The 16,048-nt window shown below is 32.8% G+C and overlaps 1 protein-coding gene across 1 annotated transcript; it reads right to left on the minus strand.

Moving 5' to 3' along the window:
- Positions 1–1,084: 1,084 nt before the first annotated feature.
- Positions 1,085–2,294, minus strand: LOC140984231 (AT-hook motif nuclear-localized protein 18-like). Its single transcript, XM_073451498.1, has one exon. The coding sequence runs from the start codon at positions 2,014–2,016 to the stop codon at positions 1,135–1,137; it is 882 nt and encodes a 293-aa protein (XP_073307599.1). The 5' UTR covers positions 2,017–2,294; the 3' UTR covers positions 1,085–1,134.
- Positions 2,295–16,048: the final 13,754 nt, after the last annotated feature.

Consider the following 16,048-nt stretch of genomic DNA (forward strand, 5'->3'; position numbering starts at 1 on the left):
TCCACGCGATATTATATTATTATTATTATTATTTATAATTTTGAATAATAATTTAATTTGAATGAAAAATATAAAATATAATTATTTATAATATATGTTAATTAATATTAAATATTTTGTATTATATATATATGGAGATATAAATATATATCATGCTAATATCAAGAGTTGACTTTGCTTGATATATACTACATGAGAATTTTAATGAATGATAATAAAGGAATGAGATTAGGATTATGAATCTTAGTGGCATTGAGTTAGTGTATTTTTATTACTATGTTATCAAATGTTGATAACATGTAATATAACCATACAAGAAAAATACACAAAAATTCTCTCTTCCATTAAAAGCAAATTTTCAGCCACCATAGAATTTTAGAAAAAAAATTCAGCCACCTTCCCTTCCCGTGTGTTGCCGCCGTTCGCCAAATTTTTTAAATTCCGGCTATCCAATCTCGACTATAAATCGTTTAGATCTCAATTTCGATCTAAATGAGGAACCAATTCTCCGTTGTGGACTTGATTAGGCGATCAAAAGAGAAAAATCTATTCGTTAGATTTACAACAAGAACCAACTTCATTAATCCCGGACATGTGTAGTTTCCAGCATTAAATATGCAAACATAAACAAATCTAAACACCTTGTGAATGTTTTAATCATACACCCAATGATCATTTTGATGGGATTAAATTATTTTTTCATATATCATAAACACTCACAAAAATATTTAGTTATGTATGTCTTATAAATTGAAGTTATGCTAAAATGGGAAACTTGAAAGAGGAAAAAAAAAAAATCAAACCACCAACAAAAAGTGACCTAAAAAGCTCTATTTTCTTCTGCATAAAGTGATGATTTAATTTGATTGTCAGACAAGTTATAAGAAGCAAGAGTAGGCAACAACAAATTGCAGGAGTTAAGGTTAGAACACGGGGAGAATTTTCTCATAAAATGATCAAACCCACAAAGAATTCATGAATTTGTACATCCCTCTTCCATCAAAGTCAAGAAAATATCAAAGTACGAAGTGGTTTTTGGGGAAAAAAAGGAGAATAATTAAAGCTAAATAATTTGCAAGAACTAGAAGTGAAATCAGGTCATAATTTTAAGATTCTGGATTATAATTATAAATATTAAAATGGAGGACGACCTGTTCCCCAGTAAGCTTCAGCTGGTAATTGGCATGGATTCATGAGATTATCTTGGGGCATTCCTTGAAACATATTCGCATTTGGATCACTCATCATTTGCTGTCCCGCAACCCCCGGCGGCGGCGACTCCAGCTGCCCTCCTCCCGCCACCGCCTCCTCATCATCTTCCAAAGGCAGCCTTTCATAAGCCGCATTACCAAAAGTTGCAGCCATTATCATCACCGGCCCGGAAGCCAGAAGAGGCCCAACTACCGTTCCCCCAACCACTTGTCCTTGACCGCCGGCTAAATATATAATAAGCGCAGACGCCGCTGGCGGAGCCGGAGGAGGAAGAAACGATCCCGAAAGAGAGAGAATCTCAAACCTTCCATGTAAAGTCACAACCGCGCCAGGCGTGGAAGGTTGACGGAGAGTTACATTCGTCACTGTGCCGCTTCCGCTCAAAACGCAAATGCCCCTCTGCCGCCTGGTGGCGAACATCGTTATGCTTTCTTGAATATCACAGCCATTCGCAACTTCCATAACATGAGATCTGAGCGCATTAGCGCTATCTCGAGTGATTATAATAGGAGGCTTAGGCTTGTTCTTTGAGCCGGCGGGGCGGCCCCGTGGTCTTCTTGTTACCTCGTTTTGATCACTCCCCAGTAACCCCATCTCTTTTTCTTGATCGGCTGTGTTGGTGGAGGCGAGACCATAATTCTCATCTGGATCTCCCTTTAATGGGTTACCATTTCCGCTTTGTTCGTCTTCGAGACTCCGGCGTTGCTGCTGATGCTGCAGGAATTGGTGGTGATGGAGATGAAGATCTCCACCGTGGAAAGGTGGCGGTAAATGGCGGGGACGACCGTGAGTTAGCTGATCCATCACTTCTTTCGAACCTTGCAATTATATTCAACTTCCTTCTTAAAAATCAATGCAAATCTTTGCTGAAATAGATGAAATCCAGAGAGGATATATGAAAATAGGTGGAGACTGCCAAGATTTGAGCTTAATTATCTCTCTCTTTTGGTTTCCAACTGATATATATTATTCTTTACTTGTTTTCTAAAGTATTTTGTAGTTGGTGTTGGGGGAAAAATGATATAAGAGAGAAGGATGATGTTGGGGAATAAAAGTTTATGTTTTTAAGTTTAGGATGATAATGTTTGAGTTAATTAGGGTTTGATCAATAGAATTATAGAGGATTGGATAGATACGTGGGGTTTTGGCCTTTGGGATAAGGTGGAGGTTAAATTTGGTAATTCAAGATGACTAGTTCTCACACAGTGTATACAAATGTATTGACATATAACTTCCAATACAATTTCTAGCTAATTTGACGTGTCTCCAGATCGAGATCCAATTATAACAATTTGAGTAGGTCTCTTGTGAAACAGTCTCACGAATCTTTATCTGTGAGTTGAGTCAACCCTACCGATATTTACAATATATAAAAAGTAATACTCTTAGCATAAAAAGTAATATTTATTATGGATGACCCAAATAAGATATCTGTCTCACAAAATACGACCCTTAAGACCGTCTCACACAAGTTTTTGCCTAACAATTTTCTCTCCAATGGTAATATAAAAATCCAAATTTTGAATGAGTCATTTACATCCCTAGTCTTATCTTTTGTTATAATCAAAAAATATATTTCATAGTTGAAATCGATTTTAGAATAATGGTGGTTATTATTAATTGTTTAATATCAATACTATTTATTCTATATTATTAAACGACAAACCCTATGGTAACTATTTTTAATATTTAAAATATACTATGTTGGATCAATTTTATTATATGGGCTTACATGTGAATAATTATGTGTTATGGATTGTCTATTGAGTTAAACTCAAAATTAAAGTGATCTGTTAAAGTTTTGGCTATTGAGATTTAACGCATCTAATATGTTATGGGTATTTAATGTGTAGAGAGATCAGTGTAATATCTATTAGGGTAAAACAAAAATATCAGAAGATAAAGATAGACATTATCTCTATATCGGTCATGGTCTCCAGAATCCAAATCGCGTGAAATCACGTTCCCTATTATCTTTCCAATTAAGAAAATAGTTCAAAAGAAAAAACTAAAAGATTTTCTAAAAGAAAAGAGCGCGTATATCTGAAAGATCAAGACTCATTTTAAAAGAATTCAAAATTATGGTTTCAGGTACGCTTCCGTTTAAGTTTTCAGTCAAATTCTTAATGATTTAGCATGATAAATTATGTGGTTTATGGATTTTCTCCAACAAGTGATATCAGAGCCACTCAAGTTTCAATCATTGAGATTTGTTTAAAGTTTAGAAATTATTTGATTCCAGATCTGGAAAAAGAAAATTTTGTTTGAAATTTTTTTGATATGCCTTCAAATCTGGAAAAAATTTTGTTTGAAAACAAATATTTTAAAGTTTCAGTTTTGGGTTAAACATTTTCTCCAAAATCGACCTAGGGCGGGAATTTGGGGTGCTCCCATGCGCCCAGGGCGTTTTGGACAATAGTAGGCGCACTTGGCGTGATACTCTCTATTTAGATTTGACTTATGCAAATATTTATTCCAACATAAATTATATTTCTATGTTAAATGGCTCAAATTTTAAATCATGATATGAGAATTTATTAATAGTTCTCGGAGTTATGGATTTGAAACTCGTGATAAGGGTTGACTCTCATTCGGCCATTATAGATAAAAGTACTTCTGATGAAAATAAGAAGTTTGAAAGATGGGAAATGTCGAATCGCATGTGTATGATGATTATGAAGATGGCCATTCCGGAAACATTCAGGGACACAATGTCTAGTGACATTGTTACGGCTAAGGCTCTTCTTCAGGACCTCGAAAAGAGGTTAGCTATAAGTGAAGAGTCTGAAATTGATACACTTTTGGCAAGACTCGTTTCAATGAGGTACAGAGGTAAGTGCAACATAAGAGAGTGCTAAAAAGTCTCTTATAGCCTCTTCCACCATGGTAGTTGAGTTTGTAGCGTGTTATGAGGCATCCAATCATGAAATATGGCTGCAAAATTTTGTCACGGGACCGCACATCGTTGAATGCATTGAAAAGACCACCAAGAATACATTGTGACAATAAATCAGTAGTTATGTATTCCAATAAGAGTAGGAGCTCGACTAAATCAAAATATATTGACATCAAGTTAATTCATAGTTGTTAAAGAAAGAATTTAAAGTGACAAATTGTCTATTAAGTATATCGATACAAATTTCATAGTTGTGTATCCGCTTATTAAGGGACTACCACCCAAACAGTTTCACGACCACACTGCTCGAATGGTTGTTATATCAATTGATGAAACTCAGTTTTAGTGGGAGTTTGTTACTTTACAAACTTCTTAATTTTAGATATTTTCAGTTACAATTATGTAAATTTATTTTCTGCAGAAACAATTTCAAGTTAAGTCATACTCTGATTATGATTTAAAGTTTGATCTCAATAAGGTTAAGGGAGGACCAAATAAAAATAGACATATTATGATCACATTGCATGAAATTTCCATACTGCACTTCATAATCCATGTAATTCAGTTGTGTTGGCATATGTGATCGTTGAAGGGTCTAATTACCTTGAGTGTAGCGAAGCCTGCTTTGATCTTATGTTGATGTAATTGATGAACCACGATAAATATAGATACATTTCGAAATGACAACATTTTTGAGCTCATAAGATTATTTTCACAGACACAATCATAAGGTTGCACATATAGCCACTTTTGGGGAATTGTTTGATCAATTTTATTTATAACAGCTTATATGTAAATAATATGTGTTGTGGGTTATCTATTTAATTAAGTTCAAATTAAAGTGATCGGTTAAAGTTTTTATTATTGGTCTTTAATGTATCTATTAGGTTGTGGACTTTTAATGTATAGAGACATAAATATAACTTTTGTTTTTATGATGGGCTAAAACAGAAATATCAAAAGACAATGATAGATATTATCTATATATCGATCATGGTCCCTAGATCGCGCGTAATCACGTTCTATATTATCTTCCATGTTAAGAAAATAGTTCAGATGAGAAAACTGAATGATTCTCTCAAGAAAAAGAGTGCATAGATCGATCTTAGATCAAGACACGTTCTAAAGAATTCAAAATTATGATTTCAGGTACGCTTTTACTGAAGTTTTCAGTCAAATTTTTAAAGATTTATCATGATGAATTTTGTTATTTATGAATTTTCCCCAACATACTCTTCTTTCTAATTTTGATATTTTATCAAATATTTTCTATCATCGACCTCATTCTCTAATAGACACTAAACAAATTAATAATGACACAGATTTTCTTAATAAAATTATGCAAAATTAAAATTTCTTAATAAAATTATGCAAAATTAAAAACGAACGCCAATATTTTTTTATTAAAGATCCTGATTAGATTTTTTTATTGTTAAAATATGGTAATTTATTTAACATTGGAATCAAGATTAAGTTTACCCCAAAACGTGGATAAAAATTCATTTTTTAGGGTGGAGTTACTTTAATGTTGATATTAATCGATATATAGATTTCACAATTTTACATTGATATAATAAAACTAAGTAGTTCACCCCAAATGAGATGGCTAAATTGGTGTAGTAGGTAAACGTTTGACCAATAATCATGAATTCGATTCTGCCTACCAATACTATCTCGGACAAGCATATAATACATGATTTGTTTAGTGTAATTTATCAAATAACCATGATTTACAGACTATTATATTAGCCGATGGTTTACCTAATATATATTGCACGACTGCGAGTTTTTATCGTTATAAAATAAAATAAAGTTGTTAAATCCAAACCTTGCTATAAAATTTTAAAATCCAAAAGAATATATCTAAAACCAGTCCATCAAACCTCGATCATGCTCCTTTTAAATAATCATATTAAATTACTACTAATCTCTTCAGCCAACGGCGGTGCCATAAATAGATCCATAGGACGGGTAACCCAAACCCATTGGCTGCGCAACCTACCTATTGAGCTATGAACACTAAAAAAAAAGAGTCAACGAAATCTCCCAAATTACACAAATTCAAGGCTTGCTTATTTGAGAATTAATAATTAATTTAATTCAAGAAGTGAATCATGCATCAATTTTGCAATAATATAATTTTTTTCAACTAGAAAACAATTGCATGGGTTAGTCAGTCTATCTTAACCTAATTACTTAGACGCAAACGAATAACACAAAAATTTTTGTGAAACGGTCTCACGGATCAATTTTGTTTGTCGAATATCTTATTTGAGTTATCCATGAAAAATTATTATTTTTTATGCTAAGAGTATTACTTTTTATTGTGAATATCGGTAGGGTTGACCCATCTCACATATAAAGATTCGTGAGACCATCTCATAAGAGATATACTCAACAAATAAATCACCATGCACCCTCACAAACTCGAGTCTCACAGCATTTAATTTGCAAAACACCAACAAATTTCATTTATCGAACTTGGTTGAGCTATATCTGATTAAACTTCACATAAAGTTCTTNTATATTTCCCAGTAACCTGCAGACAAGGAGATGAACTCGTGAATGAGCGTCGGAGGGGTGTCCGGCGTGACCACTCCGATGCTTAAGTCAGTGAATGACTCAACAAAAAAACAATGTAACCAAGTGATGGTTGTGATATAGTTGTAAGAGTGTAGGCAATAAAAATGAATGAATCCTAAATGCAAAGAGAGCACCTGATATTTATAGTAGGAGAAGTAATGATGACCTCGTTTTTCGTGCTACCTACTAATTATAGTATGGCGGCTGATTGTACCTTATATTCTGACATGTCAAATCTCATACTAGTCACATTCAGCCTACCTGATTTTGTTAACCACTTGTATTAGTGTCAGAGATAGGTCGACCGCACACACTCTATTTTGTTGGTGCAATTAAATACAGCACTCATATTGAGGTGGTCCAGGTAGAAAGTCTCTCGGAAGCTTACATGAGAGCCCGGACGCCCAATAGCCCGGGGAGAAGACGTCTCGGGCATTCAACTGCTCGGCTTCTGGTGACCTTTCTAGTAGATTCTCCCCAACTTGAGCTATCCATCCAGTGTCCCGGGTCGTCCGTGATCCGAGCACAACCCATACCCCTGACCCGGGCACAACCCATGACTGGAGCTATCCCGGGGTATCAATATATATAAAAACGTCCGCACACATATACATGTTCAAGTTGTTTGAATTTGGTGAAGTTGCAGTCCAACATTAAACTAAAAACAGATCAAAATCAATTAATGGTGGGGAAGAGATTTTGAATCAAAAGTCAATATGAGACAAGAGATGATAACTACTCACACCTTTAACCAAACCCCAATTCCAAACATAGGCTGAATAATGCAGCAAACTACTGTTGATATTCCTTCCCTTTATTTTATTTTATGTGGCACCATAATAAAGAAGACATGTCGTTTTGTTGCCCAAAGAGAAAAAAAGAAAAGAAAGATGAAAGAAAAATATTGCTAATTCCAATTTTAATATTTTAAATTATCTTTAATAAATATTATTTAAATGTAATAATCTNTATATATATATATATATATATATAATATTTCGAAATAAGGGATTTAATTTATTTTTTTGGAGAACAAAAAATAAGGGATTTTTTTGCAAATGGGGTCACACAGAACAATGGAAGCAGTGGGGTGCATCCCGTGTCTGGAGGGCTATCTATTTAAATCTCTAGCTACTTCCCCGGCACCACTCACCACTAATTATTGCTATCTATTTTGTCTTTTCTGCTAATAGTTTTTTCCCCCCTACTGTTGACCATAATAAATAGGGGAAATTAATTAAAATATGAAATATTTACATTATCCTATGATTTAGACATGATTTATAACTCGAATGATATCAAGAATAAATTTAAAATAAGATTTTGATATTAGAACCAATTTTTTTTTTTGAATAATCTATTATTTATAATTATAATTCTTTGTAAAATAATAGATGATCGATCTATATTTTATATTATATAATCAATTAATTCTCTTACTAATAAAAGTTATATTTCTCTAACAGTTACCGGTATTAGTATTTTGGATGTTCAAACTTCGTATAAAATCAAAAAAATCAAAAATCTTAACCGAAAAAACCGAACATCGAACCGAACCGAAAGTCGAATTTTGTAATTCGGATATAAATGTTAAAACCGAAGTTTATTTGGTTCGGTTTCGTATTATATATGTCAAAACCGAAAAAATCGAAAAAATCGAAATTTCATTAAATTAATAAAATTTTTTATATTTTTATTTATATTATATATTTTGATATGACATCTAGTGAATGAAAAACTATTTTGAACAATTTTTAGTTGATTGTTGTTTGTTTAATTAATTTAGACCTTATATTTAAATATTTTACTAAGAAAACAGGTAGAAAGTTAACATATTATATTTTACAACGTATTTATATTATTAATTTAAATAATTATACCAAAACCGAAATAACCGATCGAAATAACCGAACCGTTTTAGTAGAAAATCGAACCGAAGAAAAATGGTTCGGATATCGGATTATTTATTTCTAAAATCTTAAACCGAAAAAACCGAAAAAAAAATCGAAAACCGAACCGACCGATGAACACATGTAATTAGCATTACATGATTATTTATATATACGATCAACTCCCACCGAATTCAAATTAAAAAATCTAATTAATTAGTAATTATTTTGAATAAGCACTAACACGTGTATTTGATTGATGTCGACAGAAATTGAATGTACATCTGTATTACTTGGACTATTCGCTAAAATATTTTTTCCTTCGAATTTGAGTTCTTTAATATCCAAATAATAATAATAATCATAATAATGATAATAATAATAATAATAATGATAATGATAATGATGATGATGATTAAATAATTTTTTGAAAATTGAGAAATAATTTACACATTTAATTATTATAAAATTAATTCGAGTCTTGAAGTTAATATGATTTGCACACCGTGTGCACCAAAACTTGCTCTATATATACTTGTCAAAGTAATCGACAAATCACATCAATTGGTCAAAATTTTGAATAATGGGGCACAAAAAGATATTATTCGTTACGTGGCGACCTTATAATTTTTTTTTAAAAGTACGGATAATTTGATGGTTCTGAAATCGATTATTAGTCAATACTGATTACGTCCGACAAGCCATTACAAATATTTATCGTCACGCCATTTTACTCATAATTGTTAGGATAAAGGTGACAAAGAGCAAAATCAATTGGTTGTTTTTTTTTTTCCCGTAGATTTGTACTGGAAACATAATTATTATTTTTTTTTGGAGATATCGGATAATCTTGCTCAAAGATTTATAGAAATAATTCCAATTAAGAATAAGTTATATATAATTTTGATATGTCATTTTCCTGGATATCGAGAAACTCGTTGCATTAAATTTTTCCAAGATATTAATGTGTATATCTTCTCGAATGTAAAAAAATTTGTCTAGGCTATTGAAAGAGTTTCACATAACAGTACTAAATAGATGGACATTGCGTGATTTATATATGACTGTTATATGCAATGTTGTAACATCTTAATACAATATGCAATAGAATAATATAATTTATCATGCAATTAAATTTTGATGAATAATATAAAACATAATTAATCATGCAAAGGTGTACAAAACTATGGATGCAAAGTTTGTGAAGTCGAAATTATGTTTGATGAACAACACTCTAATCAACACTTGATTAGCTGTTGTGTCTGCTTAACGCTCCACGACAACACTGCAATACATCTTGACTTGAGCATTTGATCTCTTCGAAGTAAATCACTAACTCCCGTGCTTGCTCTCCTGCGACGTCTTTTTTCATCATGTTATCCAATCATCTATCTTTGATTAATTATAAGTTTCATTTGTCCTAGAATTTATTCCTTGAATAAAATCATACAAAATATGAAAACAAAAGTTTTATTAGAAAATAAACTATTTTAAATAAGTCTATCATATCTAGAATTTATCAAAGATCTCAATACTTTTAAAAGACAAAATAATTTAATATATGTACAATATTGTTAACAATGAACTATAATTGATAAATAAATTATATTCTTTTCAGCTACCATCTCACCCGTCACATGAGTGAGCGCCCATGGTTGCCCACCTAATGGTAAAATTACTCTATATATTATGTAACAANAAATGTGGGTCATTAAAAAACGGGTCCTACTCGCTGACGCCGATTTGAAATCCATGCCTGGATGGAACATTGTATGGCCACTTGACATGGAATAAAAATATTTGTAGGAAAAGAACATTACAATTATTTAAGTATAGAAATTTGGAACTTGTGCGACAAAGCGTAATTGTAATGCTTATCTGTAAATCACCTCTATCCCTCCCTAGTGAAAACAATTTATTAAGCTAATCAATGGTGGACCACTAAAAACAACACTGTTGCTTTTCATGTGATGTGCAACTCATGAATTAATTAGTGTTTCGAATTATTGATCAAGATTCACTCTAAACTCTCCAAGTTCAATCACTTCATGCAGAATTCTTTGAACACATTAATTCGCAGCACAAGGTTCTTCTCTCTTCTTTCGAATGAATGCGGAAATTGTACACACACAGAATAAGCAAGCAATTGAATGAAATTGAAAGGCGACACAGTATTTACGGGTTCGATTCACTTGGAATCTACATCCACGAAAGCCAACCAAAAAGAATATTTCCACTATGAAATCTGGAGAATCAAGTTGAATTTTCAGATTGCTTTAAAGTATTTATATAATTATCAGTTAGATGCTACTACCAGCACTAACTAATTAACTTCCAAGTTTATAGCCACCTGAAGTCTTTATCCTTCAGTTTAGTCAATACTCGAACTTCTCAAGTGCCCATTTTATTCCAAAGGAATGCCTACTTTAACATTAGTAATAGGAATCTGTCGCAAATTCACTAGAAATTATACCCACAAGGTTGTGCCACAAATGTGTTTCTATGTTCCACTCGGGAGCCCTTGATTTGGAAACTCCCATATTTGATTTAATTTATGAGTCGAAATAAGTAGTCACTTACTAGCTAGTCTAAATTCGATGTGTATGTATTAAGTTGTAGTGTTAATGTTTTTCATTTATGTGAATGAAAATTTGGGGAATGGAGGATTTGTCCCACACGAAAATAAAAGTGGTATAAATGAGCTTATATTGTGTTACACGTTATGGAAGTGTAAAAATGATTGGTCAAGAGGCTCTCTCTCGTTTGGCGGCAGAAGGAGTGCAAATCAATGGCCCGATTTTAACTCGAAAAAACTAGACTTGTGTGCAAACGTACGAGTACGACCTGAGTACATCAAATATCGGATCGATCAAGGCAAAAATTGCTTAGCTAGGCTATGCTACATTTTCCTTTTTATTTTTTTCCTTTGCAAGGGACCTTCCACGTGCATGGCTATTAGTGCTCCATCTGGCTGGCTATTGATGCTTCGTATGACTGTCTATTGATGACAACCTTTGGCCTTTCGTATTGATGCAATCAGCTTGTATAAATAGAGAATGTGTCAAGCTCGAAAACACACCAAAAACATCCGCACTCTCCCTCGTTCCTGCTTCCTTACTCCTGTACACCCTGCGCAAGTTGTTTGTGGTTCTGCGTGATCTGCTGATAAAGTTCAGGTATTATCTCGTTCTCCAGGTGGTGATTTGTGCAACATCGTTATAGGTATGCCCGTTGTATCTTGAGAAACAGTCGTTCGGCCAAATACTCGAAGCACATACAGTATGAGACAAATTTGTTTTAAAGAAACTGTACTTGTTACATACCTCGGTTTGATTTACTGTTTTCTTGGTCGTCTTACATACACAATATTCATACTTTTGATATTATACTCATTTTGTTTAGTGGACTGCTTTCGTTCGCTGCATTTTACTCGTGATCTTCTTAATTATTATCGCTTTTGCCATTTTGGCTAACACATATATAAATCGGTTGATTGTATCTAAAACTTAAATAATCTTATTGTATTTGTTATGAAATTTGATCGTGTTCAAGATGACTCGGTTTTCCCTATATTATCCTTGAATATATGACTGATAGAGCTTTGACAGAAATCGAAGAATGCAAACTGGAAAGTAAGGAGCACACAAGCAATTACGTGGTTTGGTCGGATTGTCCTACGTTCCACGGGAGAGTACTAACCAAATAAAGCTTTTACAGAAAGAAAAATACAACTCGAGTTTTGTACCCTCGAAAGATTTCGACTCTCCTATCCTCTCTTTTCTTCCTTTGGAGATTGAACTTTTTCTTGCGTGAAGGTCTCTGAATTTTCAGCGTGTTTATTTCCAAGTCTTCCCACATTTTGTACCCGTCACCCTCTTCAACCGGTTCTTGAGCAGTTGGCCACTGGAAAGATACGTTCTGTTAATCTTTCTCGACAGATTTTTCTAAGGTGCCAACTTGAGAATTTACAAATCTCCATCTTGTCTCTAAGTTTGGCTCCTCTCCATTTCCTTTCATGTTTACCCGCTCCCACATAAGACGCCACTTGTTGTGCAATAAAATCTACGTATCTCTACAATGATATGATATTGTCTACTTTGGGCATAAAACATCACGAATGTTCTTTTGGATTTTACCCCAAAGACCTCGACTTATAAGATCAACTCAAATATTCAAGATTAAATATGTCAAGATACATCAACTCAAATACTAAAGATAGAAGGATCAAATTTTGACTTATAATTTGTGCTTGAACCCGGATCACCTCAACCGATAACTCGAAAACCTCGAATCGCCCAGCTAACTTCGACGGACTAATATGTGATCGCTCATAATTAATTATTGGTTTTAGATACAAAAATAAAATAAAATCGAGAAGAGATTAAAAATAGATGCTTTGCGAATATCCGGTGTATGTAACAACAATGTCTATAACTATAAGTAGAGTAGTTGGTAGAATAATAGTAGGCCACGCACGTCGCAACTTTCTTGGAAGTCTCATGCATTTGGTTCGAAGTGGCTTGAAATTTGTTGCTTCCCACGTACTTATCCCTTTGGTCGAAGACCAATCCCTAAGGGTTACAACTTGGGATTAATTAAATACAGTTTTCATGTGTAATGGCAAAACAAGGGCCGACCAGAATATAGGTCAACACGTGATGGATAGTGATGGATTTGGAATCATTTTAGTCATATCTCCACCTGCTAGATTATAATTTAATTAATTAGATACAAAAAAAAATTAAAATACATATATAGAGCAAACTTAATTATAAAAAATTACAAAAAGTTGGTACTTATTGTGGAGTGTTCTCTTTTCATTCGTTTGTGATTAGGCCTTTGGCTCTTATTTATCTCCCCAGAAGGTAATGGTGAAATATGTCAACGCTTTCTCTCTCAATGGATTAATGACAGATATCTAGCTGTTTTGCGCACATCCTTGAGTTAAAAATGCTTAATCGTTAATGCAAGATCAAATGCTCGTTACATTATCAAAATTTATAATCGATGGTAATATAATGATTCTGCAATTCAAATATCTAAAATCCGTTCAAAGGATCCGACCTATTTGGACGATTCGGAAACTTCCGCAGGATCAAGAATTTATTATTTCATAATAATGTCGCTTTGAAAAGTGAATAATGCTTTTAAATTACAAATCTTTTTCCAACATTAATGTTGTGATAGACCAGATCTACTCATTTGTACTACATTTGTACTGACAAAATCACTAACAAACTTTTAATAACTCATTCTCAACACCCTAAAAGTTTTCCAAATTGGATACATATAAAAGTGGATACACATAAATTTCAAATTATAATTGAAAAATGAAACAATAATTTCAAGAGAATGTGAATCCAAGCAGGGGTTGGGTTGAATTCGAATCCGAGCCTCAGTGAACATCTTACACAGATGTATGGACTCAAATCCAGTCCAGTTCATCAAAAAAAAGAAAAAAAAATCCAGTCCAGTTGTGTTTACAGACCTTTGTTTTAAAAGTATAGATGGTTCATAGCGTTTGGCTCATATTCCACATGAATTGTAAATGGCCCGTTTACTTTGAAATAATAATATAGTAATTAATATAAGATCATGCAAACTTAATAAACAACTAGCTAGCGATGTACACGTTGCGTTTTTATTTAGTCGTTTTTATAAGTATTTATTGTTAGTTCCATCAAATTTTGTAATTACACTATAAGAAAAACGCTCGTAGGCCTTTAAAAACTGTTGTAACTGAGAGTGTTGTTGAAAGTCTGTTCAACGACAACGGTTTTTATCCGTTGTTGTAGCTCAATTAGCGACGATTTTAATAAACCGTCGCTAATGCATTAACGACGGTTTTTTGTTATCCGTCGTTAATATTAGCAACGGATTACCATCAAGTCCGTCGCTCATTTTAGCGACTGTTTCTTAATGATGTCCGTCGCTATTATTTTCATTAAAATAAAAAAAATTACTTTTAATAAATCTAAAAAAAATGCTTATAATTTGACTATGCTAACAATATTCATGATTTTAACTAACAGAAAAATTTAAAATTTAAAGCGAAAAAATTTACTCAAAATCGAAACTAAAATGGTGCAAGTGTTGTAAAGTGATGTTGTGAAAATGGACCGAGAATGTGGCTATTTATAGAGAATTGGCGACGGTTTTTGGCTAAACCGTCGCCATGAGCGACGGTTATTTCATTTAACTGTCGCAAATTTGAAAACTGTCAGTCATTTTAGCGACAGTTTTCTTTACACGGTCGCTAATTTAAAATTAGCGACGGTTTTGTTTAAATCTGTCGCTACATTTAGCGACGGGGTTAATAAAACCGTCGCTAATTTAGCAACTGTGTAAAAAAACCGTCGCGTCGCTAAAATAGCGACGGTTAAATCTAAACCGTCGCTAAATTCAACAACAGTTTTTTAAAACTGTTGTCGTTTGTCCGAAAAATACGCCAATCGACAACGGTTTTTGAAAACCGTTGTCGATTGATAAAAAAAAACACGGCAAAAGACAACGGTTCATAAAACCGTTGTCTTTTGCCTTAAAAAAACGCTAAAAGACAACGGTTTTCTGAAAACCGTTGTCGTTGACCTCCTAAAAGACAACGGTTTTATGAAAACCGTTGTCTTTTACCCCCTAAAAGACAACGGTTTTGTAAAACCGTTGTCAAAACTTACCTACGACAACGGTTTTCACTAAAACCGTTGTTAAAGACTATACGACAACGGTTTTTCACAAAAACCGTTGTTGTATATGCGTTGTTGTTGGGCGTTTTTCTTGTAGTGTTAGTTCGTGTAGTTTTATAATTTGTTATGGACATGATATTATCAACATTATATATTATAGAATACTAGAATTTGACCAACGTGATGATTATAAAAATTGACGAGAGATTTAACAATTCACGGGGTAACATTAGAATTATCATAAATTAGCCACACCAAGAGACCATATTCTTTTCGTTCAAAAAAAAAAAAAGAGACCATATTCTTTATGTATAGTATAAGATGGCTGTAAATAATATATCGAAATTTTAAATGGAAATGTAATTGAAACACGAGCTCATTAATCACTTTAATTGACCAGCAGACTTTGTAAATATATGTATGTACAATTTAAAATTTGTTACACCTTCATTTTCAATGTAATATTTTTGAACGATTTAATATTAATGTATGGTGCCCACATTATATTTAAATTTTAAAAATTATAGTTTCATGCATAGTTTTACTTTTAATTAAGACAGGGAAAATCAAATAATGAGGTTATATAAAATCCCATTAGACATGCAAAAGAGTTTAATAACCAAGAAAAATACACATATATACTAGTACTAGCAGAAATTAAGATCCATAAATCGATCAACGAAATTTTTGCCCAGCATGCAGAAAGAAAGAAAAAGAAGTAATTCTCTCGAAGATCAAGGTCTGCTAATACGTTAATAATCTGTTAGTTTTTTTTTTTTTTTTTT

This window comes from Primulina huaijiensis, chromosome 9, assembly GCF_012295235.1.
Source record: "Primulina huaijiensis isolate GDHJ02 chromosome 9, ASM1229523v2, whole genome shotgun sequence".
Lineage (NCBI taxonomy): Eukaryota > Viridiplantae > Streptophyta > Magnoliopsida > Lamiales > Gesneriaceae > Primulina > Primulina huaijiensis.